General features: G+C 45.5%; 1 protein-coding gene across 1 annotated transcript in view; it reads left to right on the top strand.

Annotated features, from left to right (window-relative positions):
- Positions 1-24,976, top strand: part of CARD10 (caspase recruitment domain family member 10) — a 185,576-nt gene that overhangs the window by 80,259 nt on the left and 80,341 nt on the right. The window contains exons 7-13 of the mRNA XM_069231372.1: positions 1,144-1,269; positions 2,825-3,022; positions 3,961-4,098; positions 5,984-6,014; positions 15,596-15,633; positions 16,781-16,884; positions 22,109-22,149. Coding sequence (XP_069087473.1) covers positions 1,144-1,269; positions 2,825-3,022; positions 3,961-4,098; positions 5,984-6,014; positions 15,596-15,633; positions 16,781-16,884; positions 22,109-22,149 — 676 coding nt within the window. The remainder of the gene's footprint in view (positions 1-1,143; positions 1,270-2,824; positions 3,023-3,960; positions 4,099-5,983; positions 6,015-15,595; positions 15,634-16,780; positions 16,885-22,108; positions 22,150-24,976) is intronic.

The following is a 24,976-nucleotide window of genomic DNA, read 5'->3' as shown; positions in this document are numbered from 1 at the left end:
GTTATGTAAACATGAATTTGTAGTACTACTGTCGCGTAACAAGATCATGACACAGAAGGAATACTTCTGACCATACTGTCTGAGGAGCATTTAAATAAGCACAATGTCTGTTTCTTGTTGCTTGCCAATTGTCTTCCCTAGTTCATCAACCGGGGGACTATTTAGAAGAATGTTGGCAACATTTGGGTATAATTGGCACTCTTTGAAATGAATGCACCAGTAAACAGCTGGAAGGTGACTAGTTAAGTTAAGCAGTTTAGTGGCTTTTGGCCAATTTAAGATAGAAGCAAAACATAATTTCTGATTTAAAAAAAGCATATCTGTCATTAATGCAACAGATCTCTGATTGTGTGACACATGCTGCAAATTCGTATATAAGTATTAAAAAAATTACTTGTGGCTGAAGAATTGCTTAATTCCAGTGTACATTATTCTTTGTAACGTTTGACGTCAGGATGCGGGAATGGGTAAAACTCAATTCAAGTGTATGAGGCCAGTGGTGTGCAACAAGCAAGACACCATTAAATAATTGCATTGCCTGTTGCACGTATTGGGCAATGAGAGAGGTGCAGTGAAAATATATGAGGCCAATGGGGGGAGAGGATAGGAGACACTCCATTGCAGCATGAAACATGACAAGGAATAAGTAAGCCTCCTTTGAAAGGTATGGCTAACATGGCGGAATAAGCCCAGTATCCCCTGTGAGGCGAGTGCCACGGGAAAGAGTGACATCACGGGCACAGCTACCAATGGTGCAGCAGGCGCAGTGGCATCGGGGCCACCTGGATAACTGCTGTATTATGGACTACCCCAATTCCAGTAAAAGCAGCCATTTCCCTTGCTTGTATCATGGCACGTGGAATCCTTGCTACGCTACTGAGTGGCGCTCTCATGAAGTGTGTGGATTAGTGTGCAGAAGGTTGGTGATTTGGGGAATGAGTGAGAGTTGTGAGTTGAGGTGCCTTAGATTAGTGGTGTTGGAGATGAGGGACACTTTGTGTCTCCACTAATGACCCTGTCTGTGATGAGACACCAGTGTGAGCCTACTGGCAAGGCGTGGGTGAGGCTCCACTGAGGTGTGTGCTGCTGCTGGTGATGAGATGACCTGTGATGGACTGCTCTGCTCTTTCCCCCTACCCCCAGTATCTCCGGGACATGGAAGATCTTCAGCTGCGGCAGCAGGGGGTGCAGAAGGAGTGTGAGCTGTACCAGCAGAGGATGAACACTGTCCTGGCACAGATGGTTGAGGTCGAGAAGGAGCGAGATCAGGTATGGATTGCTTCTTCCATAGCCGACACCAGGCTGCAGAGTGACTGGATGTTGTACGTTAATTCCGCATGGCGGTTTGGAAACGATGCAAGGTAATGTACATCAAGTCAGGATTTATGCTTTTGAATTACACAGCTGTGTTTGAAATTAAAGGGGGAGGAGACTGTGAAACGTTCACCTTCTCTTTTAGACACCTAGACCTTCACTGCTTTCCGCACAATATCACCTTCACTCAAGAGCTGGTTCAAGCCTGCAGAGAGGAGGTGTCCTTGCGCGTCTCCAAGAGCTCTTCTTACTCTGTGCCCTCTGACCCCGCGCGACCGCTGTCTCCCAGCGGAGGACACTGCCTTCCCCTCTCAACCCAGCACTGCCCAGTCCTGTCCTCGGACCCCGGGCAACATCTGTCCCACAGTGGAGGAAGCCGTCCGTATCCCTCTGCCACTAACGCTCTCTTTGTGCAGCACTGGAGGGTAGTGCCCTTACCCAGCCTGGACCTCCGTCGCCCTTCATATCCTCACCTCTCACCCAAGGACTCCCTCAGACCCACGCCAGGGGCGGGCCGTGCCCTTGCAGCTGGGCGGGCACCCTCCGCCCCACCTGGCGCGCGCTGGCTCCGCCCCTGCGCTCCAGAGCCGCCTTTCTTATTGGCGTGATCAGACGCACTTACAGCAGAGGTTAGGGTTAGGGTGAGTCTAGGGTTAAGGATTTAGTGAGGGGATCAGGGGAAGCGTTAGGACTGAGGTGAGGGTCATGGGTGCGGCCAGGGTGAAGAAGTGAGTTCCTTGTGGGACTAGAGTACGTTGTAGGGAGTATTACAGCACGGGGTAAGTGAAAGTGTTAGAGTTTGTGATAGGAGATCAGGTTCCTTTTATTTCCCCTTCTCTGTCTGCATCTCCATACCTATCTCTCGCTTCCTCTTTCTTACTCTTTCTCTCTCTTGAAAAAAACATTCTCTCTTTGACTCCGTGGCCAAGTTTGATCTTGCCCAGTCACTTCCTCTCTCTTTCTCCCTGACTTGGTCTCTTTCACTCTGTCTCTCTTTCATCAGGCCCCCTCTTCTCTCTCTATCTTTCTTTAACTCTCTACCCTTTCTCTCTGTTTCCTTCTCTCTCCTCCGCTTCCTCACTAACTTACTCCCTTTTGTATTTGTGTTTCTGTTTCGCTGGTTCGCTTCTTTCTCTCCGCCACTAGTTCTCTCTCAGTACCCCAGTTTTATCTGTCGCAGTCCCACTTCTCCTCTCTCTGCCTCTTCCGCTCTATTGTCTCCTCTTTTTCGCTTTCCTTCGCTCTCTCGGTCACTTTCTCTATCCATTTTTTCTCCCTTCCCCCTCTCTCGCGCTTTCTTCCTGTCCTTCTATCTCACGCCCCCTCTGTCTTTGTCTCTTAGACTCAGTCTCTTTACTTTCTCTCTTTTCTCTCCATGTATCTTTTCCTTACTTCTCTCTGCCTGTCTTCCCTTCTCTCTCTCTCTGTCATATACGCTCCCTCACTCTCTCATTCTCTTACACTCTCCGTCGTCTCTCTTTTTCTTGTAACGGATTTTCTGTCTCTTAAGGCGATTAAGAACCGAGACCAGGTGCAAAGACAGCACGACCAGAGCGTGCTGGACAAGGACTGCTACCGGAAACAAGTGCGGGCCCTGGAGGAGGAGAGGAACGCAACGCAGGCCCGCCTTACACACCTGGAGGCCTTAAGAAGCAGACTTCAGGGGCAGCTGCAGCGGGCGTGCGGAGATCAGACACCCTGGGGAGTAGTGAGTATCCTCCGGGAAATACAGTCATGTATTCTCTTTAGCTGTAGCTGCCTCTGTCACCAAAAGAGGACAGAGAATAGGGCATATCACAACAGGAAGTATGGGGAAATTCCCTACTGCTGGTCTGCTGCAGTTACACTTTCCCCGTCAATGGGCAGAATATATTCTAAGTCACAGTAGAAGAATATTGTGATGCTCTTGAGCTGCAGTTACACCTACCAGCAACATAAAGCCAATAATGTACTGCAGGAGGACGTGAGACTATTTTATAAGTGCAGTTTCACTTGCTAACATAAGCGGGTTTAATGCAAGAATGTCTGTTGGTTCACAGCCGCAGTTTCATGTCTCGAAAACAAATGGCAGAGCATGACCCCGCTCCCACTGTTTGAGTAATTGTGATTGTTTATATCTGTAATTGCACTTCTCACCAATAGAAGTCGGAACATGACTCTGGAAACCTAGGGGCCAGATGTACGAAAGGATTTTACCCATTCTGTGTCTATGGGAAAAAGCTTTCATACATATGGCCCCTAGTCAGATCCCCCAGAGCCGCAGTGTCAAATCTCACTACCAGAAGGTATTATGCATTGTTTTATACCAGGAAAAAGTTTGTGAGCCTCTACCACCGAACACCTCCATCTCACCACCATAAGACAGCGCATTTCTCTCCCGCTGCAGTAGAATCTGTAACACGCTCTGTTCTGCGTCTTGCCATCAGAGGCAATAGCATGACCATCTTGTGAGAAATAGCGATATCCCGTACAGATGCAGTGCCCCTCTTCGCCACTAGAGAGCATGCCACGGCACCGTTTCCCAGTGCATTAAGCTGGGTAATCTTCACCGCAGCACCAGCCTTTTGCACTACAGGGCCAAGCGTGACTTCTATGTACATCTGTGCAGTACTTGTGAAAAATTGCAATTCCTTTTCTGTCTCACAGGTACTGTCAATCTCCAACAGCTGGAACCAACACAATATTTCCACCGCTCATGAAGATCTCGGATGTATTTCTGAAAGCAGCGAGACGCCAGGCAAAGTTACGTGGGCCTCTGGGAAATTGGCTGGACGTCCCCAACTGGTAAGAAGAAAGAAATGAGACTACTCAGTGGGAGACATAGATTATCAGGTACAGCTTTAGTTGACATTTTACTAGAAAGCTTTCAGAAGGACGAAGGGAAAGTTACTTACCCAAAATGCACCCCTTTAACCATCATGCTTGCTTGATATTTGAGGCCCACGCTCCATGTCCAAAGGTGAAATCGCCTAGAGCAATTCATATGTTCCGTTCACAGATGCACATGTATCATTGATGGGGCTAGTGCAAGGACTTTTGGGCCAGATGAACCAAGCTTTTTTCTGTCCGCATACAGGCCGATTCACGAAGCTGGCTCATTTGTGACCGCATAAAAGCATTGTTAAGTGTGACACCTAAATTGCGATTCTTAACATGTTACCGAATCATTACTTGGGTTTGCGACCAAATACCCTATTTAGTATTTGGCAGGGTAACCCTTCCAAAAAACGAATTGGAATGGTATGTATAAATATTTTGCGGCCGAATTCGGGCCACAAATCAGTAATGCTTTACCATCTACAAGAATTTAGTGGTAACCCATTTGCAAATGGGAAGTGGACCCCTGGGAACCACTTCACCTTTGTGAATGTAAAAAATATGTTTGTTTAAAAGGAGGTAGTAGTCCATGTGACCACTGCATTTTCTTAACCAAACAAACAGAAAAAAAGAAAGTGTTCTATTTCAACACAGTCCAATTTGTAAGGGAATCGGGCTTCATTAATAATAAAAAAAAAAACAATAAAAAAAGGTTGCTTTATTAAAAAGCAATCACAGACATGGTGGTCTGCTAACCCAAGTAGGCCACAATCCCTATGATGGCGACGATTCCTAACGGGTCGCAAATTGCAACCTATCTCATTATTATTTATGAGGTAGGTTGATTTGCAACCCACCCAAAAAACGAATTGGAATGGTATATATAAATATTTTGCAACCTATCTCATTATTATTTATGAGGTAGGTTGATTTGCGACCCACTAGGCATCGCTAATTGAAAATGAAAACTGTCATACATTTGCAATAACAATTACCAAATAGCGATTTGGGAAAACTTGGTATATTTGTAAATCACTATTCTAAAGGTACATTCATCTAGCCCATTGTCATCCTCAGAGATGCAACGTTTTACCATCTTTCCCTCTGGCTGTGGGGGCATCTTGAGTTATTCTTTAAGCTACGTGGTGGGGCTCACTGTCAGCTCTCTCGCCTCGCTGTTGGGGGAGAGGTAAAGCCTACATGGAGAGAGACGTAAACTACTCCTGAAGGAGAGGTAAAGCTCTGCTCAGGAAGATGCAGGGCCCCTTATGTGAGAAGTAAAGATAGTGTAGAGAGATAAATCACTGTTTGGGGAGAAATAAAGAAGCTCTGCCGAGGAGAGGTGTATCCCATCCCGAAGGAATGGCAAAACCTTGCTGAGGGAGAGGTAAAGCCCTTCTGGGGAATAAAGCCCTGCTGAGGGAGAGGTATATTCCCCTTGGGGATAGCTAAAGTGGTGCTGAGTTAAAGCAATGCTGGAGAAAGGTAAACCACTTCTACGGGAGAGGTAAAGCCCTGCTAGAAGGAGGAAAACCACAGATAGGGGATGTTATAGCCTCGCTAGAGACAAGCAGCATACTTCTAGGGGAGAGATAGATCCCTGATGGGGGGGATAAGCCCTGATGGGGAGAGGTAAAGCCCTGCCCTGCTGGTTGACAGGTAAAGCCCTGCTGAGGAGAGGTAAATCCCTGCTGGGAAAAGGTAAATCGCTGCTATGGGGGGCACAAACCCCAATGGAGATAAGTAAATGCCTTCGCGGGGCAGTTCAATCCTGACAGTAGTTTGATGTTGCTGTGCAGCTCACATAGATACCTGTAAGTTATTTTTATATTTTCTACTTTACATGCACCAGGAAGGAAGATCGAAAAGCCTGGATTTACTAGGTAAGTATATGCTAAGAGACGGGAGACAGCATTACTCGCTGTCTTCTAAAATACAGATGTTTCTCTTTTTCCCACCATTCCCCCCCTTCCTCCCCTCTCTCCTGACTATCCTTGTTTTCTTTCTCTTTCTCTTGCCGTCACTCTTTTTGTCCTTCTTTGATTCTCTGGCTTCTCTTTTCTATCTTCCATTGTCTATTGTACCCCAGTTCCTTAAGTTTACAAAGTGGGAAATTGCATACTTCTCTAAGTGTACTCTGAGGTTCGTACTATTGACTTGACACTTATAAGGGTAAATGTAGAACTAAAACCAAATCAATCTTACTATGCACAAATAGAAACCTATTTAACAACACAAACAGAAACTTATTTATCAGCATACATATTAATCTAACCCTCCCCTAAGCCATTTTAGAAAATATCTACAAACCACCAAAAACAATGCAATAATGTGAAAGCAAAATGTTTTATTACACAGTGCAGGTCATGTTACATGCACATAACTAGGTTTCATCGGTACAAAGAATTACCCCATGTAATATGTAAATAACATATAAACAAGTTAATTAAGAGATACAGGCCTCACAGTTGAGAATGTATACAAATATACATAAACCAGGTTTTCCACATTGGTCCACGGGTGTCAGATCCAAGCAAATGTTCAGTATGTCCATGTTAGATAAAGTTATGTACCAACCCATCTAAATGTGAGTCAGTGGTTATCCTGAAAATATGACATGGAACCAGCTCTCACAGATGTACAGTCTTAACTTTTGTCAGCATTTTGAGATATTCTGATTTTAAGGTAATATTCTGAACCAATGCAGTTCTCTTGTGTTTTAGGCGGTTTGAAGATGAGTGCTAGCTTGTTAGGAAAAAATAATGTATTCATGGCTGAGTGCTCTGCTAAGCTTGTCTTCTTGGTATCTCATGCTTCACCTCAAGTGAGAAGAGGGTCTCCATAACTCATTTAATGATTTCAACATCTGCTCCTTCACTCCAGCCTGGTCTCGATATTATCATTCTTGAGCCTACAGTATGCTTTTTTTAAAGAAATACATTTGCATAACTAATTTAGTAGAACATTATTTCAATAAAAAAAAAATGGAATATAATAATGTTATTTAAAATATTTTAGTTTGAAAAACATTCAGGAATTGAACTATCATAAATACTGAGCAAATGTTTAATTGTGCAGATAGTATTTAAAACGATTTGAAATACTTTAATTTTAATAGAGGATACACGGGTTATAAGCTGATTTTGTGAATCCTAGTAATGGGGGAACCCCTGTTTATTCCCATAATGCCTTCAGTGCAGATTTTTTTAAATCTGAATTACTGTTTTATTTAAAACTTGTTTTTGGAAGTTGTTTTTTACTCAACAGTGTAATCATTTTGTTGTTAAAATTGTGGTAAAAATGAATTTACTATCAGTAAACTCATTTTTTCTAAAGTAAAGAAATATTCTTCATAGGAAAGATCGTAATGTGCGAAATTTACCCCAGTGTAGCTATTTGCCATTTTTCAGAAGTGCCTTTTTTCTATCCTTGCATCATCTTGTTTTTAGTTTGAGCTGTTTCTAGATTTAATTTAGCTAAGAATAAGTGTAGCTCACTACAGTGTAACAACAAGCGCACAAGCCTCAAGAGTTCATAATTCGCTGAGCAATTACACGAAGGACAGTTCTACACCAAAAATGTACTTCTGTATGTCAACAGTAGGTCTAAGAATAGTTTCAAATATGCTTGCTTCATCTCATGTAAATTTGCGCTAGGCAGGTTATGTGACATTCCTGAAGTTATGCTCTTATGCCACGTCACACAAGTACATGCCATTCTGAGCAAAAATGTAGAGTGAGTGCCCAGGAACAACGTGAATGGCCAAAATGCAAGTGGCTGCTGTTTGCTGAGCTTGTGTTTTTTGCCTATTTTTTATGGATCAATTCAGTTTATTAATCAGCAACCAATCAAAATTGTACACAGCCATTCGCCTATAACCCAGTGGGCCGGCGGCATCGGAGAAGCGATCAATTTGGAGAATAAACACAGCCATCCACCTACAACCCTGTGGCCGGCAGCAATGCATACGAGTGATTGCATTTTCAAATAAATGGCCAAATATCTCAAAACAAATGACAAATAAACATTCTTCCCAATACTCCCAAACATGTATGCAACTAAAGCAATTGGACTATGTGATGGGATACGCACCCCTTAGCACCTGAGTGGGGTGTAGGGTTGGGAGTGGTGGCCAATGGTCAGGTGAAGGTAGTAATTAGAGCAATTTAAGATAGGATGGTCATGTCAGTTCGTTAAATTCGGACAACAAGATGCAGATTATCGGGGCCCAGTCTATGGCGTAGTCCTCTAGTCGCTGAGCTAGGGCAAGCGATAGGCGTTCCATGCCGAGTATGTGCTACAGTTTGTGCAACCCGGCAGTGTGTTGGGGAGGTTTATCAGTGCCTCAGAGGGCGGTTATCACTTGATGTGCTGCACCTAAAGATAGAGCCATTCGTTTGCCTCGGCTGGTTTTCAGACTATCCTTCTTTAGGGGGAATATCAGGGGTTTTGGCAGTCCTAAAATTATGTATGCCAGGAACTGTTTGATAGAGATAGCAAAGGCCTTATCAATGTCATCTAGTATCCTGGGCCCGAGACCGGGAAAGATTGGGACAGTGCCATAATAAGTGGAGGAGTGTACCTGTATTCCCGCACCCTCGCCAACACTCTTTGGAGCGATGTGGTTCTATGCCCCAAGCTGGGCAGGAGTTAAGTACCAGTATGATATTATCTTAGAAGCTGTCTCCCTGCTAGGTGCATTGGACCTGTGTGTTATGTCCTGTAGTACATGTCGGACCATTCACCGTTGGACAGTGTTCGGCCAATTTCTTTCTCCCAGCTTCTTTGCCCTGGTGTGTGGGTGGGGGTCTTCACAATTGCGAGGAGAGAGTACAGCTCAGAAATCAAGCAGCTGTCAGATGACTTTTTAAAAGGCGTCAAGGCCTATTCGTCGTGGGGTCTAATGGAGGGGTGAAGCATCCAATGGCAGACCTGAAGGTATTGGATCCTATCTGTTTCCGCCAGTCTGTAGTCCTCCCATAGCTGGTCAAAGGGGATTATACCTTGTGGGTCAAACAGGCAGCCAATGCAGTTTCAGCCACTCTCCCACCATTGCTGGAAGCGGGTAGCATCCAGCCCATGAGTAAACTCTGGGTTGCCCAGAATTGGTGTCATTATGGAGGGAGAAGGTTGTTAGGACTGATCTTTCCGCCAGAGTGTCTCACACTTTAAAGATAGCATTCATCACCGGGGCGGAGTAAGGTCCCGAAGATCTGTGTTTTTTGGGGAGCCATGTCTCCTTCCAAATGTGGGACCCCGCCACAGCCTAGTCCTTGAAGCACCAGTGTTTCTCCATAAGGGGCCTGATAGTACCGCAGGAGGGAAGGAACCACGAGACTTCCTTCATCTGTGGATCAGATGTAGGCACGGTCGTCACCCCACCAGATAAAGCAATTGATATCTGCCTGGTTGGTCCCTATGGCTTTTTTGGGTGGGGTCAGAGTGAAAGCTTGGAAGAGGAGGAGGGAGCTTGGGAGAGTGGTCATTTTAATGGCCGCAGTTCTGCCAAACCAGGAGAGACCTAGGGGCTCCCATGAGGAGATATTCGTTTGGACCTGTTCGGCAAGAGTGCTGTAGCTAAGAGAGATTATTTTAGAAAGTGAGCCGGCCAGTTGAGTCCCTAGGTAGGGTATGTGTGAGAAGGCCTAGTCATACAGAAAGTGGGTCTTAATGGCTGTCTTTGTTTGAGCAGAGGAGGAGAGGTTCAGGATAAGGGTTTTTTGCATATTGGCTTTAAAGCCAGAGAAGGCGCCAAACGTATGGAGCCCGGAGACCAAGGCAGGGAGGGAAGTCAACGGGTTTGAAAGGGCCAGGAGCATATCATCGGCATATAGGCTAATTAGATGTTGTTTGCCCCCAAACGAGATTCCTGTGATATCAGGGTGCAGTTGGATGTGTTGGGCCAGTGGCTCCACATATAGGACAAAAAGGAGAGTGAGGCTCACACCAGACGTCGGCGAGGCTGCAATCTGCAAGCCAAGGCGCTCATTGCACCGAAAAAGCTCCTAGTTAGTCCGAGGGCTGAACTGAGCGGTCTGACGCACTGACCATCACCAATTTAAGGTCACTGCCTATTCAGATAGCAGCGTCAGGCATTCAGAGGAGGGGTGTCAATGCCTCTTGGATAAAGGGGTCTTGTCGCTCATTAGGAGTGTAAATACATGCTATTGTGAAGTGGAAGGTCCCTAGTCAGAGAAGGTAGGCGAAGAGCCGACCTTTTATCTCAGTGATTTTGTAGACTATACCACCCCTGAACCAAGAGGAGTGAAGGATGACCACACACCCTTTTTTGGAAGGGCCTGATGGCCACAGCTGTCTAGGGAAACAAGAGGAAGGAATGCGGGGGTATCCTTAGATAGAAAGTGAGTTTTCTGTAGGAGACAGATGCCGCTATCTGAACGTTCTAGTAGGGATAAGACGGTCCGTTTTTTAAGTGGGTTGTTAAGGTCCCTATTATTTAGGCTTATAACTTTAAGGTCTGCTGGCATATCTCAAAAGAAGTGGGAGGGGAGCAAAGCAGTGCGAACCCAAAGGAAGGGAAGCAAAGGCTCCACACCACCATTATGGAACATCCACCCACGAGGCCCGGGCGGTAATGGTAGCATTGGGTAAGATGGAGGAATAAAACATTGAAAACATTGATGTCAAAAAACAGAAAACCAAAGGTAACACTATGAAAGAGTCCATCAACAATGGTGGTCGATTGAAATAGTTAAACCACTAGGAGAAAAGTGGCAGGACAGGGGAAGGAGGGTTCGGCGGGTATGTCCATCGTGTGAGTATGGGGCCCTCCGTACCCACTTGCTTTGTACCCAATGGCCAGCACTGACTGGATGATAAGAGATCTGAGCAGTTGTGGTGCAGATCCATCGGTCACTCGGCTTCCGGTGCCAGGGTCTGGAGTACTGATTGGTGTTCTTTGGCCATAGTGGCGTGATCTGGCTTGACACCAGTAGGGGCACCCCCGCGTGTTGGCTAGGGCTTCTTGCTTACCTAGGGCCCTTCAAAGTCATTCTTTGAGGCTGTGTCCTCTATGCCCAAGAGTGTGCAGGCCTCGGCAAGGGATCTCAATTGGACTAGCTTGCCATTGTGCCAAAAGATGATTATAAAGGGGTTGCCCCAGGAGAAAGAGATCCTCGCCTGCCAGAGGTGAGTTGTGACGGGGCGGAACTCCTGAGCTTTTGATTGGTTATGGCTGCTAAGTCCTGATATAGCACCAGGAAGGGGCTCCTGAACTGAATTGGGTGAGATTCTCTGGCCTTGCAGAGTATGGCTTCCTTCGTTTGAAAGTCGTACAAACACGTCAAGATGTCGGCAGGTGGGGAATTATCCGGCCTGGTGGGGCCAGTCCGATGTACGTGGTCCAGTTGAATGTCTATGTCTTTAGAGGCTCCTAAGATATGTCGAAACAGGACTGTTGTGTATTTCTTGAAATGCAATCCATCTGCGCGCGAAGGAACACCTCTGATCCTCATATTGTTCTGTCATTAACGGTTCGTTGTATTGGTCCCGCAACCGCAGAACCCCCTGATGTAACCACTCCACCTCCCCCTATCGTTCAGCCTCTCGTTCCTCCACAGCAGAGACTCTGTCCCCAATTTCTTCCAAGTTCCACCATACCTCTCGCAGGTCCACCAATAGACCTTTCTTGACTGCTTCTGTGTTGTTGCGGAGTGATGTGAAGAGTGCCTCTATAAAGGATCTGGCCATCTGGCCCTCTTCGGCTGGTGAAGGACAGAGGCCTCTAAATGGGGGTTTTCTGTCCTGGTGGAGCCCCATAGGCTTTGTAAACACATCCGCAAGCGAGCAGTCTTTTTTCGCCTTGGCAGCTGCCATGTTGCCAAGGTCAAGAAGGTAGGGTGGCTGCCCCAAGCGAAGAGCAGGCAAAGGCTGAGCAGCTGGCACCTGGCTGGGTGCGCCGGTGACCCAGTTTCACAAAGACAAGAAGGCAATGTCCGAAGTTCCAGCGCTATTGACTAGGCTCTGTGCCCCACCCGGACTGCGGGGCTCGGCAGGGGTGTCCGTCCCAGAGTCCTCAACAGCCAGACCCTTGGGTCACGCCGATGTGCTGATTTGCAGAGGTGACCGCTTGTGTCATTGCTGTTTCCTAGTGCCCGAATGGGTCTCCCCAACACCAGCCGCAACTTCCAGTGTCTAGTGGGGGGCCGGCTCTCACTCTAATGCTGCATGAGAGGAAGGCCTCCACAGCAACCCCCCTCGTTTAGAGGTCCGTGCGGTCCCCGGGCATGCTAGCTGTGTGGCCTTCTGTTTATAGGGGTGGAGCTGTGGGTGGAGGCCCTGGGGGCCGTACTCACTGTGTGTTGCTGTCCTTCTCTGGGAGGCCCACACCATCATGCGTGGGAGCCAGTCCAGTATCCCGCGTGGCCTCTCAGGTGGCTGGGCCCAGCTGACTCAGCTTTAGGCAAGTGCGAGAGGGGAGGCGGCTGATCCATCCTTGGCACCCTCGCTCTCAGATCTTCAGCCAGTCTTTTGTCTCCCCCAAGCGAGGTGCCCTGGGACCCAGGGGAGGCCAGCCACATCCTAGCAGCCCCCCCCCCCACACACTGGGTTTGAGCCCCCAATCACCCCGTCGGATCAGGCAACAGGCGAAGTGGGCGAGAGCCCGGGCGCGGCAGTGTCCTGCTCGGCCGGCGCCGAACCGTACAGGTGCACCCGCAGCCTCATGCTTCCGGGCCCTCCGCGCTGGTCACGAACTAGGCCTCCGCCCGGCTGGGCCACGGCCCTTGGAGACCTGCTAGGGATGAGCAGAAGGCGGGCCAGCCAGTGACTGTGAGACACTGGCAGGACCTGCAGAGGGCAGGCACCTCGAGGTGGGCCGAATCATTGGGCCAGAGGGGCTCTGCCGGTGGCTTTGGAGATGGGGAGATGGAACGGCTGCAAGGCACGTCCTGCACCCGTGCCATCTTGACACTCCCCTTCCCTATTTTTTAAACACAAAATGCATGCTTGTGTCCAAAATGAAGGATGCATTTCCCATTAGAACATGGTGCTAAATGGCGGTTTAGCATTTCACATACTTATGTGTAGTTTTACATAATTATTCTGTAATTTTGCACAGTTACTCAAAAGCAAATTATCCAAATTTCACACACCCTTCCAGCCATAACTTTGCTATGGAAATGTTACATATATAAATTAAGGGAACAGGAGAGATCTTGGAGACAGTAACATTTCAGCAGGTACTGATCGAGAGGTATATAAAGCAAATCCAGCACAGTCAGTAAGCAGATCTTAGGGGACAAATCATCATTCATCTGTTTTCAGTGTTTATAAAATGCTGAACATGCCTGCATCTCTACAGTGTTACTTTTATTTATATTTCAGACACTCGCACTCAAGTTACGCACACACACACACACAGACATAGTCACACGGACTCGCTCCAAACACGCCTGCATACAAATTTAGTCATAAACCCAAAGGCTATATTTCTTTCTCTCTCCATTTCTCTCTCTTTCACACACACATAGATGCAGATAAACATAGAAACATATATACTAAAACATGCATTTATACATCTAGACACAAAGAGACACATGATCTGTCACACATATAAACAAGCACACACACATGCATACAGAGGCATGTAAAACAGACACTCACCCAGACACAGTGTTGCATACTTTCTTTTTGTGTTGAGCCTATGCAGCGCATATGCACTGTCTCTCGACATGCTGTGATCTACTTTCATGGGCTTTCACCACGCCCATCACTTTCATTCGTTCCTTGGCCTGCCTTTCAAAATTTATTTGGCTTGTTAGGTAAAAGCTTTAGGTTTGTCCCGACTTGAGGCTGTTTTGTTACTGCCTTGAAGACTGACCCTGTTACATGGATTATCGCACGATCAGCCATATACCTTAGTGTCAGCGCACTACTGTTTCTTTAGCCTCGTCAATTTCCGCTCCGTGGCGATATGTTGTTTCTTCCTTTGCCATCTTCTGTTTCTTTGCGACAAAGACTGCAAGCTGGAGGGAGATTCTTTTTTATTTATTTATATAGTGCGAACTCGACTAGAAGATTGTAGCGTCTTACATGAGCACCGGTTAAATATGCAGCCACATTCACAAGTTTAGCAGTTGAAAAATATACAAACTGGCGCCTTTTAAATAGAAAAAACACAAGGGAAACGCTCAACGCGGCTCTCCCTGGCAAAGCAGAAGAACCAATACTATTCACTGCACTCAGAAAACTCGCCCCATAATGCATTGCAGCATTCCTTTTGCAACACGTTTTTGCCTATAACTCAGCCTGTGCTAGTCCTAGGACAATCGAACAACCACCAAAACGTTCAGCATGATGTGCTCTTTCTGTCCAACTTAGTTGTGGGGGACCCCAAAATCATAACCTCTCCCACTTTTAATGTCTTTTTAAGTTCTCTCATGGTTGGAGCCTTTGCTTTATAGCTGGGAATAGTTTATGGTCAAAGGGCCTCGTTTGTGATAATAGTCTAGCATGCCTGCTAGGCTTGAAAATATGTAATGCACTATGCTCTCTAGGGGCTGAATAAACGGTTACACTGAAATGCTCTCTGTACTTCTCTTTTTATGTGAATATTACTTCAAGGGGCTGACTATATTGTTGCATGACCATGTCTTCCAAATACTATTTTTATTGTGGTACCGTCTACGGGATGTTCTGACCATTACAGTCTAATGCCAAGTGTATGAAGGAATGCACAAACGCAGTTTATTTCTGGTAAAGGTTTAAGGTGCTATATGGCTAAATACTTATAAGGTCCTAAAGGCGGGAACTATTGGTTATGCCAATGCTTGTTTATCTCTATTTCTCTTCCCTCTCTGCTCCCTTTCTCTCTTAATGCGTTATTTTTTCCCCCATCTATGATTCTCTGTGTCATGTTCTTGTCATTAGTCTTTCCTCCTCCTCCCCAACTCGCATATTCCTCCCTTCATACCTCACCGTCTACCTTTTGTTTGCATTTACATTTTTTTAACATAATTGTTGATAGTCCCTCTTCCACAGCCCCAGGCTCCTCAGTTGCCCTTTCTCCCACCTGCTGCTCTATTCCTTCTCCGTTCCTCCTGTTGCAGTCATGAAAAATGCTTTTTATACATTTTTAGAGTGCTGAGCAAATGTTATTTTTTACTCTTCCTCAGTGTGTTTTTGGACATTTACCTGTCTAAGATTTGATCACATCATGAGCTGCACCTTTTGGTGCCACTGCATCTGTAACTAAGCTTTTTTTGCTTTGCTACTGCGAAGTAGCATTGGCAGAAATTACTGACAAGTCCAAGGATAAAGACCAAAGATCTGGTAACAACAGTAAAAGATGGCACCTATTGATTTTGTCAATGCTTGTTTATCTCATTTTCTTTTTTAAAACTGTTTTACCTTCTCTCATGGAAATCCATTTCCCTCTGTGAATTTGGAAGAGATAACTGAGGTAGCAGTTTCATGCTCTTATATCCTTATTTCTGTTGCTCAGGTTCCTTCAGCAGCCTGGATGACATCCATTCCGCTGAGGTGAGTAACACCAAACTGCCCGTCTATGACTTTTATTGTGGGGAGCTAGGGTCAGGGTTGGGATCGAGGATGAAGGTAAGAGGGAAAGAGTGTGGGGTAGAGGTAGAGACAGAGATTCAGAGATGTCTTAAGGCATGGGTAAAGGAGGCAATTGCCTAGGCCCCCAGTCTTCCAAGGGTCCGCATGGGAAAGTGAACTTTCTCTCTGTTTGACTTCTGGCTATTCTATTCCTTTAGTTAAACCCCTTTCTCTTTCTATCACTACCTCATCTCTCTACCCATTATCATCGGAATGATTTTGGGGCCCTGTGCAAAATATATTGTAGCTCTTTTTATGTGACCCTTTCAAGGTTTAACATAATTGTGTATTGTTTGGCATTGTGGGATTGAATTATCATAAAATGAGTAACAAAGTGTGAAACTGTTCAGCACAGGCAACCCCAAAATACGTTTTGCCCAGGGCCCCTAAAATCCGTTAGGTTAACACTGCAAAGGTCTGTGCATATGACTGAGATTCAGAAGGGCAGAGGGCAAGAAAGTCTATGCTTATGTGGGCATAGCATAGTATGTAGGACATACAGAGCACAATCCCAGGTGAAGGGCAGTGGAGCACTGTGCAAGGTCAAAGGCCAAGATACAGTCAGCATGTGATGGGCAGCAGGTTTCTAAGACTGAAAGTGGACTGCGTTGATATGTTGTGTTTTTTAAAGAGGTGCTTTTTCAGCTCTTTCCTATATTGAAGCAGAGTTGGGGTAGTCCTTATTGGGGGGGGGGGGGGGGTCAACATGCATTACGTGCCAGGGTTGCACTGTGTGGTTATCAGACTAATGTGGGAGGGGGGAAGAGCCAGGCATTCGGGGGCACAGTTTGTGGAGGATGTTGGTGTACAGTGGCACTAAAACACTTCCCACAAGCGATCACAACAAATACAACACTGTCTCAGCTGCTTACTCGCCCATAGTGAAGCGTGCTACCCTCCTAGCATGTGCTTCGGTACCCTACATATGGTTATGAAGTTTTACATAACTACTACCATTCAGTGCAATCCAGTTTGAATGTCAGACAGATTCTGAGAGGAACATTCTGAAAGACAGACAAGGACAGTCAGAGGCTATGTCTTACACATTACTAATTTACTCTCCTGTCAGTCCATCACCACGATAAATCGTTTATCGCTCATGCCCTTTCCACCGGGACCTGGCACTCTGCTCCGGAGGCAGCAAGAAGATGGACACCCCACTTACATGAAGAGGTACAGTGTTTACTGCATTCTTTGGAGTGGTGGAGGAATTGTGACAGTGAAGGATGGTGTAAAAATGATGACTATGAGGGGAGCTATGGGAATGGTGGCTGTGAGGTAGAGGTGATGGCTGCAAGAACAATGAAGTAGCTATGAGGCTGGTGTATTAAGTATGCGGTAGGAATGATGACTGAGATGTTGAACTAATGACTGTGAGGTGGTTGTAACAGAAGTGGGGAAGGATTGATGAACTGAAGTAAGCGTGTAAGGGAGGAATGATGGCTGTTTGGAACAAGAGTTTGCTGTGAGGCAGGAATGCAAGGTAGGAGTGACCGCTGTAAAGTAGAAGCATTGAATGTGTGGGTGAAGGTAATATTGATGCTTTTAATGCAAGACAGCTTGCTGTATGGCAGTAGTGTGAGGTAGGAGGAATGGATGTGAAGCAGGAGTGATAGTTGGGAGATCAGAGTGATGCTTGTGAGGCAGGAGATATGGTTTAAGTAGGAGTGCTGGCTGTGAGGTGTCAGATGAATGTGTTGGTTGAGAGCTATGAGCGACAATTGTGACTGGAGGAGTTAAATTGATAGTAGGGAGGCAACTGTGATAATTGGGAGGTACGGGTATAGCCTGTGTGGGCCGAAGTAAGAGTTTCATCCTTGAGGTATCTGTAGCTGTTGTAAGTCTTTGGTGACTTGAGCAACAGCGACAAAAATGCATTACTGAGGTTACAGAACGTTGTGGATCAGAATAAGGCAGTAATACATGTCCAGTACCAGGTGAGGGTGTGGGGAGGTGCTGAACATAAACACAAACAATCAAAGACTTGGAGAATGCCACTTTAGTCTGGAAGTCTAAGGTGTTGGTTTGGTGACTGCCGAAGCCTTTCTTGTAGAAGTGCTTCAGCTGACGTGTAAGGCAGGGAGGCCCCTGTGCTGAGAAACCAAGGGAGAGGCATACAGCTAAATAAGCCTTCCTGCCAGGGTGCCTGCTTGCTGGAAAGAAATGTTTATGTGCGCAGCTGCTTAATCTAAAAATTTAAAGGGTGCTTGGAAGCCAGTGTTAGCAATTGATGCAATCACTTGACGCTTCCCGATGAGACAGATTAATTCTTTTTGAGTGGGATTGCACATTTTATAGCAGCATTTATTTCTACTGCGTGTAATACAATTTTAAAATTATGACTTACATATTCACAGTGCTTTCTGTCACATACTGGACCTCGTAGCACTAAACATACACAAGTCATTATTCTCTACTGCATCAACCAAGATTCAATTCTGTGGCTCTCTGGTTACACGCACAGACCTATGCAGTGCAGTAACTAATAGACTAATATTCTATAGTGCATTTCACACTGATTACCTTTAACTTGCATTTATTTTTTACTTAAGCTGTGTGTTATTTTATATGCAGTTATCTGAAGGTGAAAGACTGAAAAAAGTTACAGAACATTTTGTCTTTTTCGCTATGCCTTTTACCTAGCCCCCATGCTCACGTACCCCTCCCCCATTTGCGCGTAGCATCATAGTTCCTATACTTTTTAATGCACTTCCATTGCTGAAAAAGGGTATTCTTACATGCAGACTGGTAGGCGCAATACAGCTTTGCATGCACAGGTTAAGCTTTAGGCGTTTAAAGGCAATGGTGGGCAAAGTGTAAATGGCCGAAACCAGGCTACGGCATTAAGGCAAATGCAGGTTGATGGCCTATTTTCCTGGCACAAGACAGTGCTAGATTGCAGTAATTTACCTTAATAAATGACAGTGTTGCAAGGGGAGAGGTTGCGTCCAGAAAGGAGCATGTAATTCTTGCCTTGGGTTCCTAAAATCCTTGCAACGGAGCTCTGGCCAGCTCCTCCTTGGCAGTGGCAATGTGGGGAAAATCCTCAGGGGCTTATTTACAAGCCCCTTGCATCACTGTTGCATCATTTTCTTTGACACGGCAGTGGTGCAAAGGCCATTGCACCAGTATGTACTGCCATGCTCCAGATTATACCTGCGCCAGGTATAATATATGCAAGGTAGGCGTTCCTCCGTTAAAAGCCATTCAGAGCTGTGCCTTCACAGCATCAATTTTTTAACTCCTGCTCAGAGCAGCCGTTAAAGCGATGCAGGACCTTAGGGCTTTTTAACAGTGGACCTCTTTCGCATTGCTGGAGTAGCATCCTTCTTTATGCTAGTCCAGCAATTCACCACATTAGCGCCATTGATTCGTCTGAATTTCTGATGCATCTGTGGAAACGTGTGCCATGGAGCACTGTATCATAAATACAGCGCTACCATGACGTCTTTAGGGGTCCTGGGTTGGCGCAAGAAATCCGGTACATCAATTCCGATGCGCCAGTTTTTCAAATTGAGGCACTAGGGGCCTGATTTATGAAAAGTTAGCGCCGCCTTTACGTAATTTTTTTATGCAAAGACAGCGCAAACTTACAAAATATAATTATATTCTGTAAGTTTACGCCGCTTTTGCTTCAAAAAATGACACAAAGGTGGCGCTAACTTTTCATAAATCAGGCCCTTAGTGTTTGCTTTTTTTACGATACGTGAATGAAAAAAAATGTTCTTTTCTGCTTCCATACAATGTTGCTGATTCATGGTTTGTCGTATTTTGTGGTAGTTGACGACGTTTGCATAGCAAACCCCCAATATTGCACAGCTTTCTGGATAATATTCCCAACAGAATACGTTTATGACAAATTGGCAAGTTCGTTTCAGGTTTTTGGCGTTTCACTGAGGCCTTGCTGAATGTGGCAGAGGGAAACTGTTAGAGTGGGTAGGAGAGATTTAAAGATCTAGACACTGAAAAAAGGCGTTTACCTCGTTTGTCTGAAGATTGCAACGATTTATGATTCATACAATCACCTTTTCTTATATATCGCTTTTGCCTCACTTCTGCCATGTCTTAGTGGTGCGAAAAACAGATGTTATTATTACCCGTTTGCCCGGTTTGTAGTCTGCGACTGAAGTCGGAAGGCTGGAAGAGTGAATCAGCCTTACCGAGATTTGAACTTGTGACTTTCAGATCATTTGTGATTTTTGGATCTAAAAAGATCAAGTGGAGAGCAGATGTGGGTTCTCTGAATGAATGATGGTGCGGGTTCCACTGGGAAGAAGACATGGTCAGCGGCAGGACGAAGGAGTGCCCTGTGTGGTAGGATTATGGGAGAAGGCGTAGAAGGAAGCCCTACGCACTTTGATTTCTAATTAGAAGACGTTTGTCAAGTTATAGACTACAGATATGGAGTGAGTAAAACTTCGGAGAGTATAACTAAGGAGGGATTAGAGCAACTGTGACATTTGCCAAGGTTAGATATGTGGAAAGATGTCCACAGTGTGAAATAAAGAAAATGGTGCAAATTTGAGTGCTGATGTGTGTGTCAGAGGATAAGGTGTGGTAAGAAGCGATAACTGTGAGGGATAAAGGGGTTGCACTGACGAAAGAGGAGTGAGGGTGGAAGCACTGGTTGCATGTGGAGGAGTACAGGCAGTGGAGGAATGTGTTGGAGTTTTGGATGGTACAGGAGTGTTGTATATGGCAGATGGTGCAGGGGTGCAGAGGTGCTGGTAGAGGTGATGGTGTAAGTGTTGTTTGTGTTGAACTGTGCAGGAGTGCTACTGTTGGAGTATGGTGTGAAAGCGCCTGATGGTGTGAGAGTGTTATCTATGGTGGCTGCTGTAGGACTGCTCTGGAGGGAGGATGGTGTAGAATAGCTTGGTGGTATTAGTGTTGTGTCTGTGGCATGGTGCAGGAGGGCTGGTGGGGAGCATGGTGTAGAAGTACTTGATAGTGAAAGAGTGTTGTCTGTGTTGGATGGTTTAGGAGTGCTGGTGAGGCAGCATGTGTAGAAGTGCTTGATGGTGCAAGAATTTTGTGGTGAATGGTGTAGGAGTGCTGGTCGGTGAGCATGGTGTAGAAGTGCTTCATGGTGCAAGGATGTTGTCTGTGGTGGATGGTGCAGGAGTGCTGGTGGAGAGGCATGTGTAGAAATGCTTAATGGCATAAGAATTGTGACTGTGGGCCAGATGTATCATGTATTTTTGCAGTTGCAAACGGCCCAATTGGGCCTTTTTCAACTGCAAAAATGCATTTTGGTATGTATGAATTCCAATATGCGATTCGGTAACATGTTACTGAATTGCAAATTGGAATTGTGACTACACTCCGATTCGGTATTAGGAACGGGCTTGTCAAGGTCGTCCCTTCCTAAAACCGAATCACAGAGGTGTGTAGGAATGTTTTGTGACTGAACTGCGGTCTCAAAACATTCACATTTTAAGACATACTTCAAGTAGGTGGTAACCCATTTGCAAATGGGAAGGGGTCCTTCCCCTTTGTGAATGCTGGCAAACATTTTTTTTCAGAGCAAGCAGTGGTCCCACGGACCACTGCCCACTCTTAAAAAATGAAAAAAAAACTTTTCATTTTTAAACACATCCCGTTTTCCTTTAAGGAACACAGGCTGCATTTATTTATTTATTTAAAAGCAATCACAGACATGGTAGTCTGCTGCCATTCCCAAATGAGTCGCAAACTGTGACCTGCCTCATGAATATTAATGAGGCAGGTCTCCTGCAACCCATTTGAGAATCGAAAACAGTGTTCAAGATACTGTTGTACATCCTATTTTGTGGTTATCTAATAGCGAATCGCAAGGATTCACTATTAGGAAATTGCAAACCACTTTTTTTAATATATATGGCCCTAGTGTAGAAGTTCTCGATGGCGTAGAAGTGTCACCTGCGTTGAATTGTGTAGGAGTGCTCGTGGAGGAGCATGTGTAATTGTGCTTGATCATGTACGAGTTTTGTCTCTGTTGGCTGTAGTAGCAGTGCTGGTGGGTAGGCATGGAGTAGAAGTACTTGCTGGCGTAAGCGTTTTGTTTATGGTGGGTGGTGTCAATGCACTGGGAATGGGGAGCAGTGGTGCAGAAGCACCCGGTGGTGTACGAGCACTGGTTCCATGGCACGGAAGGACAGCAGGCTCTGGCTACAGTTGTGAAAGTGTTAGCTGTGGCATGGTCTTGAAGCGCCGGCTTTTAACTCAGTGGTGTGATGGCTGCTGAATGGTGGTCGTGGCGATGTGGAAGATGGTGGAAGTGTATTCTTGTGAAAAAAGTGTAAACACAACGGCTGAATGGAATGTCAGTTTGGGAGACAGTGCAAGCTCTGCTTGGTATCAAGTTGCATTTCCAGGTGATGATTTATGGCTGATCCTTCTTTCTTCTTGCTCACAGCTATTCCGACGACTTTGGCGTCTTTAATGTAGAACAAACAGGTAAAGCAAACTGGGGATTGTAAAACCCTAATGTGCCCGCAGTATATAAAATGTCCTCATGATGTCAGTGCAAGCCCACAAATAACGTGTGTAGGCACATAGTGAAGCCATGTTCGAAAGGCGTGAAATAAGGGTTTCAACGACATAGCTGTTCTTCTTGGCCCACTGGTCTCCAGATGTGCATGTCACTCCACCACTCCGACAGAGGGCAACTTTACAAAACTAGCTATGCCCATTAATGGAGTGTGGCAGCAATTATGCCTTTAAAAGAAATTCTATTAATAGTGACAACAATGCCAGGCATATGCGACAATGCATTTAAAATTGTGCGAATCTGACTCCAGATAAGAATTAGGATGTCCCTGCATGAGGTATAGGGAACAAGTTAGATTGAAGAATGATGCAAGATAAGGCAAATAGCGTATCGTAACTACAAAATTGTGAGATAGCATCATGTTATTCGTTTAACAAACATTAATCCAAAGGGATCCAAACGCTACACACAATACAAAGGTTTTTTAAGAAAAAAAGTATGCAACTTCATCAGATGATTTTGGAAATGTAATTCTCTAACAAGTAATGATTTTACCTGCCACCGAAGCACAGGAACAACATTTTATTAATACTGTCCCTTCCGACTCCAAAAGAAAAATAGGGCTTGATTTATTAAAAGTTTGCGCCGCCGTTGCATCATTTTTGACGTAAAAGCGGTGCAAATTTACAAAATATAGGCCGAGATTTATACTCTGTTTGCACTGAATTGGTGTCATTTTTTTTACGCTAATTCAGCGCAAACTTAACTCCTTATTCATATTTTGACTAGTCTATCGCCAAAATATTGGAGTTTTTTTGCTTTGCTAGCATGAACCTTCCTTGCGTCAATGCGAAGCAAGGTAGGAGTTCCCAGGCAAAACATAACTCTAAGATTGCTTAGTGCCATTATTTAACGCCTGGGTCAGGACAGGAGTTAGGGGAGCTGTGGGCCTATTTCTGTGGTCGAACACCATGGAATAAGTTCACAGGTACCCTCCCCTGGCCCCAGGGACACCCACACCAGAGGGACACCAGGGGATGGGGGACCCCATCGGGGATGGGCGACCCCATCCCAGATAAGTACAGGTAAGTATTTTTGATTTTTTTTTAAAAGTGCCGTTGGGGCAATGAATTCGGCCCCCACACATGGCACTGGGTGCAATGGCCATGCCCAGGGGACCCTTGTCCCCTGTGCTGGCCATTGGGGTGGTGGGCATGACTCCTGTTTTTTATAACATCGGAGTCATGTGGTATGGTATGTTTAGCATCAAGAAATGACTCTAGGCTGGTTAGAGTAATCTTTTGTTACTCTAACCAGCCCATCGTCATTTTTGGTGCAAAAGCCCGTTCTCCCATACTGCCACCCCCACCCGCGTAACGTCATTTTCCATCACGTTAGCCCACCCTTTGTGCCGGATTGCGCCATTCCATAAATAAGACATCCGGCCGGCGTCTTGGAATGGTGCTAGCCAGCGGTAAACTTTTTCATGCAAAACTGCGTTAGCACAGTTTTGCGCGAAAAAATTGAAATATGGGCTATAATTGTATTTTGTAAGTTTGCACTGCTTTTGCATAAAAAAATGACGCAAAGGCAGCGGAAACCTTCCATAAATCAGGCCCATAGTTTATGGAAAACATATACCCCCATATTTATACTAGCTTCGCGCTGAATTTGTATCGGTTTTTAACGCAAATTCAGCGCAAAGCTAACTCCAGATTTATACGTTGGCACTAGATCCGCCTAGATCCAAAGTTTTTGAGTTAATGGAATTTTTTGCTTTCGAGAAACTACCTTGCGTCAATGAGATGCATGGTAGGCGTTCCCATGCAAACAAATGATGATATGGCCTTAGCGCCATATTTTTCCCCGTGCTAAAATCAGGCACAGGGGAAGGGGGCCTTAAATAAGGGTGCTAAGCTTATTCAACGCTTGGGTCAGGGCAGACGTTAGGGGACCTGTGGGCCTATTTCCTTGGTCAGAAACCATGGAATGGGTCCACAGGTGCCCTTCCCCAGCCCCTGGGACACCCTCACCCACACCAGAGGGACCCCATCCCAAGTAAGTAAGGTAAGTACAGGTAAGTATTTTTAATTTATTCGCAAAGTGCAATGGGGGGCCTAACTTGGGCCCCCCTCTATGGTACTGGGCCCAATGGCCATAATTCCTGTCTTTACTAAGACTTGAGTCATGTCCATGGGGCTTGTACATCAAAAAATGACGCTAGTCTGGTGAGAGACATTTTTATGCCTCTAACCAGAATGGCGTCATCCTTTGACGCACACCCTCCTGTTCCCCCTACGCCTCCCTGACCCGGCTGTCCTTTTTTATGGCCCTAGCCAGGCCTTACCACCGGCTACCGTCATTCCATAAATATGACGCCCGGCCGGCGTCTTGGAATGGCGCTAGCCGGTGATAAACCTTTTCACGCAAAACTACGTTAGCACAGTTTTGTGTGAAAAAGTATAAATGTGGGCCATAATGGTGTACGTGGCAGAAAAGACACCTACATGTGCAATCTTCAGGTAATAAATGACGCCCCTCTTTTATTCTGCTTATCTCAGTCATGTTTTAGAACAGCTGCCTTGCAGTGTAGTATTTGACACAGCATATGAATACTGTGGCTGTCATCCTAGGAAGTACTGAAACTTTTAGGCATTAGGTCTTAAAAATATATGTAAACTGTTTGGGATTTTTTGTGATCTGGATTTCGTTTTGAAATAACTTTTGTTTTAAGCACTGTATGTTGTGTAACGTGAGTTTGCAGAAAGAATGAAACAAAATATTTGTGACAAA

This window comes from Pleurodeles waltl, chromosome 4_2 (assembly GCF_031143425.1).
Source record: "Pleurodeles waltl isolate 20211129_DDA chromosome 4_2, aPleWal1.hap1.20221129, whole genome shotgun sequence".
NCBI classification, from domain to species: domain Eukaryota; kingdom Metazoa; phylum Chordata; class Amphibia; order Caudata; family Salamandridae; genus Pleurodeles; species Pleurodeles waltl.
The sequence above is the reverse complement of the archived record's forward strand: the minus strand, read 5'-3'. Positions and strand labels throughout refer to the sequence as shown.